Source organism: Limulus polyphemus, unplaced genomic scaffold (assembly GCF_000517525.1).
Source record: "Limulus polyphemus unplaced genomic scaffold, Limulus_polyphemus-2.1.2 Scaffold2, whole genome shotgun sequence".
Lineage (NCBI taxonomy): Eukaryota > Metazoa > Arthropoda > Merostomata > Xiphosura > Limulidae > Limulus > Limulus polyphemus.
In genome coordinates, this window is record NW_013665612.1 from 2,500,231 (window position 1) to 2,508,313 (window position 8,083).

General features: G+C 32.6%; 1 protein-coding gene across 3 annotated transcripts in view; it reads left to right on the top strand.

Moving 5' to 3' along the window:
* Positions 1–3,707: 3,707 nt before the first annotated feature.
* LOC106466744 (nephrin-like) overlaps positions 3,708–8,083 on the top strand; it is a 98,084-nt gene continuing 93,708 nt past the window's right edge. For all 3 annotated transcript variants that reach the window (XM_022395649.1, XM_022395697.1, XM_022395741.1), the window contains exon 1: positions 3,708–4,024. In XM_022395649.1, coding sequence (XP_022251357.1) covers positions 3,964–4,024 — 61 coding nt within the window. In that variant the 5' untranslated portion in view covers positions 3,708–3,963. The remainder of the gene's footprint in view (positions 4,025–8,083) is intronic.

Consider the following 8,083-nt stretch of genomic DNA (forward strand, 5'->3'; position numbering starts at 1 on the left):
AAATCTTCTTACCAAATCATGTTTCCACATATTACATCAAATTGCATTTCTCAAAAATTCTTCTACATTAACGTAAATATACACGTATCTTATTCTGTTAAACTTGTACTTCTTCCTGCTTATACTTGATAGTAATATATGTATGTATGCTAGAATTTAAATGCTTAAGAGCATGAGTGATGAACTTTCTCTTCTAAAGATTCGTCGACTAATTTAAGAACGAGATCATATGAGAATCAATGAAAAAACAAAAAGTAAATTACTGTTCGAACAGGGTGTGTAAACGAGAGGAGACAAGGGCAACATCTTGCTGAAGAAGGGCGACAGACAGGAAATGAATACATCTGAAACTCACGTGCACTTCATCCTCAGGCCCCAGACCAAGTTATATGCTGAGTTAGTTTGGAGTTCCAGTAGTCTGTTGTGAGTAAAAGTGTAAACTAAAAGGGGACTTAAGATTAGTAACGTTGTCATTTTTCCTATAGCTCTCAAAATTGTCAATCAAGAAGTGTATGACAACTCAAAACTGTTTTTTTTTTTGGCTTTGTATTTTGTTTCACGTGGAAATTAGAACTAGATACTTTTTTTTAACCAGTTTCCAGAACATGTCTCCCGGTGTATCGGTTGTAAGTTTACGGTCTTACAACGCTAAAATCGAGGGCTCGATTCTCCGCCGAGAACAAAGCAGATAGCCAAAAAACAATCCGAAATGCGTAGAAATAGAATCTCGTTACTTTCATAATGACATTTCCTGGCAAAATGCTATAATACATAATTTATCATATTACATTTGTATTAAAATCAGCACATGTTTTATTTCTAAAAATATAAAATAACTGAAACTTAAAGACCTCTTTGTATGAGGCTGAAAACTAAGAATAATACTAAGTTGCAATACATATTTTCAAGAAAACTATCATAATCTCTCAGCTAACTAAAATTCTTGTGTAAGTCAAAGTTACGTTCTAAGATATTTTGAAACATATGTTAGAAACAAACATTAATCGCCAGAGGAAAATAAACGACGCAGCTCTTAATGGGTTTCTTGACTTGGGTGATCACATGTCGTTTAGGTTTTTACATCCAGATGTGATCTGTAACGACAAAATAGGGTATGCTGGTCTAAGAAAACAAAAACTTAATTTTTAGAACAACTGGATTTTTAATGTATACCATTGAATTTTTATGAATAATTACATTAACATCACTGTGAAAGATAGGGGGAAGATAATTCATTATTAAAGATATAAACGTGTATTTTTAATGGTTCTTTGATATCCACTGAAAGTTATGGGTAGATGTTAAACATGTAAACAACGTACTTCACACCATAAATTTTCTTATATTCACACCAGGGTGCACAATGTATGCAACATGCTTAAATAAGCGAACTATTGTATATCGTTACTAGATTTTGAACTTTTTATTGTTAGAAAAAGACAGTAAAGTACAATAAGCACTGTTTTTTAATATTTTAAACATTATTTACGACTGTGCTAAACTGGCATTTCAAAAACAAAACTAAAATTGACATTTTAAAAATAAAATCACTCTCAAAAGGCGCTACAAAATATATAATTTTCTGAAATATTTTAATTCCTTAATAATTTGATACAACTTTTTGAGATTTTTTATTGCTACACTTTATACATGCAAAGGTCTATTTTTAAAAGCCCCAGTTTTTATTAGGAGCACTAAAACGAAAAAAAATCCATTAAATATGACATCCATGTATCATTTAACTATTTCATATATAAAAGCGAACATTAGAAAAACCTCAGTTGTTTTTTTTTAGAATGAATCCTCTGGTGGGTCAGCAGTAATTTTACCAAGTTACAAATCCGGAGTTCAATTTCCCGAGGCAGACATAGCGCAGATAAACCATTGTGTAGCTAGCAATAAAAAACAACATTCTTGTAATGAAAAGCAACAAGAAAGGAGGTGTAAAATGCATGTTTATTCGATATTCTCTGAATATTATGATTGGTTGAAAAAACAAAAATGCTCGTATTACCCTTTTGTATGATTTAACAAAAGAAGACAACATAGTGACTTAGACTTTACAAAATGTCATGAAAGAAGCAAAAACAAATTAGTCAAACTCCTTCACAATATTCCACATAATGAACTCCTTCACAATATTCCACATAATGAACTCCTTCACAATATTCCACATAATGAACTTCTTCACAATATTCCACGTAATGAACTTCTTCACAATATTCCACATATTGTACTGTTACAACTGATCGAAAATGCGTTAAATGTCGAAAATTAAAGTGCTTAAGTAACTCCTAACTAATACTTTAACTCGTACATTGTATTAATGACAAATATAAACAGAAATATAGTAAATGATTTTAATTTCTCTCACAGTATTACCATAAAATTTAAGATAGAGAATTTCAATACAATTCATAAAACACTTCGTCTTTTTTTTTTTTGTTTTATTTGTTTTATCACATCATTATACACATAATAAACAAGTTGTGTATGAAATGACTCATGAAAAACTTATTCTTTATAGAACGGTCTTTCTATAAATGTTTTTATTGGACACGGCTGAGCCACGTGACATCCATTAGATTACTTTTCCTGAAAAGACAAATATTTGAAGCAAAAAATATATCCTGAATGCATCCGTAATTTTTAATTTGGTCTTCCTTCTTCCAAAAAAATTTAAGTAAAAAATCCAGCCAGAGGAATTTAATTACTCCTTTAAAATTTCTTTTTATATATATGTGTGTTGAACAGAAAAAAAACTCTGAATTTGTTTAAGTGATGAATTTACTGATTACACAGGTCATTTATCTTTCTTTCTAATCTTATGTTTAGGGTTGAAACCTGTTTTCCCCACTAATAGAAAGAAATTTATGCTAATTTAATGTAGAAATATATTTTAAGGCCACTCTATACAAAACTGAGAAATGCTGAAGGTAAAATCTTGTCATATTCATTTATTTACTCTTAGGGAAAGTTTTGAAATTAAAATGTTAGTTTCATTTTTTTTATGTACACTCATATTTAACCTCCCTCCTTATGGATGAACATTTCTCATTTGAAATAAACCTTTCTTATGTCACGTTTTACAGCTGTGTAAAAGCAAAAAATTTTACACTAACAATGTTTGGAACTATCTTATTTATGCTACTACAGAATATTTCCCAATCCAGTATTTCAAATTCCATAACGAAGACATAATTGGCCTGTTTATGCTGTGTTTTTTAATGCATACTTCCTCACATGAAGAATCATTAATTATTCGACTTCAGCTAATTTCACTGTTTAAAAAATGCGAATGTGAAAGGAATTTTATGCACAAGGTTAGTGTAGTTTAGGTTTTGAAAAAACGGTTTGACTTGTATTATCTCAGAATTAATGTTTTGTTTGCCTCTGTCACTGGAGGGCGCTGTTTTACAGACCGTCTCGCCTAATTAAATTTTAACAATTTTCAATTGAAAGCATATTTTACAATATTGTGATTACAAATCAATATCTGGATTGTATACATGGAAAGAACTATATAATAGTTGGATTTATCTTGTGTAACTATTTCACCGAGTTTTGTAAACTTGATAAATGGTATATTACATTTCTGTATTTGCTACGAGAGGGCACTGCTTTACAGGGTATTCCCACGGCTAGCTGGATGTTCCACGATCGTAGCGACAACATGAGCCGTTAGTCTCCATTATCGTCACGTTACAAGGTTGGATTGGTGGCGGATTTCGAAGCACGCGGGACTGTTTACTAACGTAGTCGCGCAGACTGATCTTGTGCTGGTTGTATCATCAGCCAACATTCTTGTTTGAATGGTTAGCGTAAAACACTTCTAATAGCCTCTGGCCCCAGTGGCGAAACTAATGAACAGGGGAGACAAAGTTAGAGAGCCGAATACACGTGAACTTTGAGGTCAGCAGTAGGTCATCCTTAGTCCTTGATGAAAAATTTTAACATTTCAGCATGACTTTCAAAAGTCGTTTAGTGTTAGTGTTCAGCCTACTGTTCTCCATAGTCATTTTTGGTAAGTTTTTTTTTTGCCTTTTTTAAACATTAGTACAAAATATTATAACGATTTATGTTATTGAGATTGTTTCTCATTTATCATGCGTATGTAAAGCATAACCGCCACAGGTTTTTGTTTTGTTTTTGTTTTTTTGACAGATACTACGAGTATGACAGCAAATTATTTATTAGTTATAGTGCTCCTTTTACCACTGCTAATCAATTTATTAGGATTTCTCTTCATTGGTGATGACCAACAAACAAGGCAAATCCTGACAGGAAAGACAATCACACATTTTTGAAAAGTATGTGATGTATAACATTTGTATTACTATTAAAAGTTGGTGAAGGAATGCAAGAGTCTACAATAGGTCCCCCGGTGGGACAGCGGTAAGCTTACGTATTTACCACGCTAAAATCGGGAGTTCGATTCCCCGCGGTGGACACAACAAATAGCCCAGTGTGGCTTTGTTCGGAAAACAAACATACAAATAAGCCTCCAATAGATAACCAAAGCTATGGTAACACGTTTGTGACGTTTCAATAGTTAATCCTAAAACAACATACACGTGATGAAGTTAAAATATAAAATAAGACGTACACGAACACAAACGAGAATGTACAATAACTGGATAGTTATATTAAATTATATTTATGACCTTAAAATATATAACCGGTTGTATAAAAGGCCGTGTAACCTTGGAATAGATCATTGGTCGTATAACAGCACTCACGTGACTCCTAGAACTGTTAACCTCTACTATAAGGGCAAATATCTGACCCTCGATAGTATATAAAAACACGCGTGATAATAAAATTGATAACCATTTCTGTAATAGCCTACCCATTAAATTACAATACATAACCAATACTATAAGCATACATACGTCACCTGCCTGATCCTTTAATACAGAGGTTGAGTAAGTTATATTTCGAGCCTATCACATCGTTACAATCCCTGTTGCTACATCTAGCATATGATATTTGAAGACTGTGCATCTCGACAATAGCCCTGCAGCGTGGGTTCCATTGCAAAAGGCCTTGTTTTAATATTGTCATGTCCGAAGCATACCACTCTTTCCTGATGCTTTCCATACTCCATCTAGTGAATGCACATGTTATAGAAGGAACCTGTGTATACATGACAGATGTCGCTTTTCTAGACGGATATTCTTCTTCATTATGTTGCGGCGTTGTTGTCTGCGACACGTGGACAGCTTTTGATACATATTTCTTTGTTTTCCAGTGCCATTAAATACAAGAGCAGCTCCCTGTCTTAGAGATTATAAATCCCCTATCTGAGCACGTATTTATGAACTGAATGTATCAATATTCTGCATCGAAAAGGGCTGTTACATACCATTCCCAAAAGCGATCAGTTTTTGGTGGCGTCACATTACTTACAACATGTCATACAATGTCAAAATGTAATTCGGATACATTTCATTCCACCATGACTTAATGTCGAATATGGTCATCACGTGACTTGCTGATTTACATATTCAAAATCATTTTCATATAACGTACTCAACCTTCTCTACTTAATTAACTGTATGGAAACTCTTAATGTGGCTCTAAAAGTGATAACCAGTCCTATAAAAACCCTTATGGTGTGACCCTGAAATGGATTCAATAAAAACTATTAGTGTAACCATAGAAACGGATAACCAGTCGCATAATAACATTCTTGACTGTAGAATGTATAACAAGTCATATAACAACACTTTTGTGGTCTTCTAAAATATAATTATCATATAGTAAAATACGTGTGATCTTAGATTAAGTAACTAGTGCATAACACTACATAATATAACTTAGTTGTGCAACAAACAGTGATACGTTAAAATATATAAACAAAAATTAACAACTCATTTAACAGTTAGTTAGCTGGTTAGATAACAACTCATGCATCACTCAGAAAACCCAGTCTTGTAACAGCTCATTAGAACAACTTACAATTAAATTAAGCTATTATGTGTAATGTTATCTTCTCATATCAATGTTCCTGTTACCTTAGATTTTAGCAATGTGTGTGATCTTTTCAGACTATATGCATAATTTAGTTTACAGTTTTATATTTCTTCTTTCCCTAAATTGCAGCAGTGTGCGTGTAACCTTTTCAGATTTTGTAGGTAACGTAGTATATAGTTTCAAATTTTTTCGTTTTCCTAAATCTTACCAGTATGCGATTTTTTCAGACTTATGCGTAATAACCTTCGTAGTTTGAATTTTCCTGCTTTCTTATGTTGTAGCAGTGTGTCATTTTAACTATCTTACTTCCTTACATAGTGACTCTGAAAGTACTTATTACCTTAAATATTATTATTTAAATCGTCTATAATATAATGTAAATATCTATGCTAATGATAATCTCTGATTCAGAGTTTTCCACCTAATAAGCTCGACTAGGCACAACAATTGATGAATTACAGCAGAGCTTTTATTTAAGCTGAGCATGTAGAGGAGCGTGGGACATCATTTAGGAAAATGATGTCATGGAGGAGTAACAATTAAAATAGTGCTATAAATACATTTTTGTTATTATGTGATATGGTACGATCGAAGTAGACATATGACTAGAAAATAATTCAAGAGACAAAGAAATAAGGCACGATACCAAATAAAGCAGTAACTGTCAAACACAGTATTATGAAGTATGCCATTAGAGGTGCATCCTTTATATAAAACTTCAGTGTTTCCTAATGTGAAACCAGTATGGTTGTGGAAAGGCTTGTAAAAATGTGAGATATAAACTAGGCCAGATAAACTGGTTTTCCCTACTTCACATGATTTCTAGTCTTCTTAAAAGGGAGTTTAAGTAAAAGTCCTCTATAGTGCTTCATGTATCATTGATAATGGCATCAAAATATAAAAGTAAATTAATTCTGTTTCTGGAAAAACGTAGCTGTAAGTTCCGCACGCAATTTTCCAAATGGAGAATTGGAATTATTCCACAGAGATCACCGTTAATCCTCATCAAATCTTCAGAATGTATTTTATTTCAGAAAGCTTTGATGCTGTTAAAAATTGAGGTTATTTGATGCAAAGTATTACGTAACGCTATTCCATGAAGTTTTATTAAAACAGGAATATCCTTGTACTTTAACACAGACTACTGTGTTCCTGACCTAGCCATGAATTAATATATAATAAATCAAGTACCATTCGAGTCGTCGAAAAAGAATTACTATACTTTTGGTGATATTATTAACACAAATAATGGGCTTACGGTGAAGTACGTGTTGAACGATACAAATACTTGATGTTTGCGTTATATTCCTTACTTCAAGAACTTGGTTCTCTCACCTTTTCTTCATAGTGCCAGAGCAACCTCGTTAGAGAATAATATTATTTTGTTTTCCAGACATAACATCGATATCATATATACTCCATACGTTATATTCTTGTGGATAATCATCTGAAATACAATACTAATATCAATTCACTACACGCTGATTTTATTTGGTATAATAATAAAAGATACACAGAAAATGGAGGTAGTGATATATAGGTTCCACCTTACACTGTCTATAACATAACGTACTACGTATATAATAGCCTAACTTCAAAATAAGTGAGCTGAATACCGCCAAGTCCTTTGTGTGCTTGACCATGAATCTGACGTTCCGCGGTTTACGTCCCGTTACCGCCCAAAAAAATCGCGTCCCGTATTTTGGGGCCATAGATGCGTTCTAAGAGTGACAGTCAAATCACACTATATGATCTGAAAAGAACAGCCCAAAGGTTGGCTTGATTACTTTTCTTCCCTCTAGTCTATCAACTCGAAATTAAGGATGGCTAGCTCAGATTATCCTCGGTAACATTGCGCAAAATTCAACGAACAAACAATCAAAATAATGATATTGTTACGTATTACAATTTCGAATGGTTTGAAATCGAACTAGATGGTAATTTAAATTTAGTATTTAAATAAATGCCGATATATCTCCAACTTATGATATTTGCCGACAAGATTGATACACAAAGTTTTCGTTTTTTTTAATACAAATATATTTTAATACACAAACAATAATACAACTTACAATAACAGTTATTACAAATAGTTATTGCAAACAAT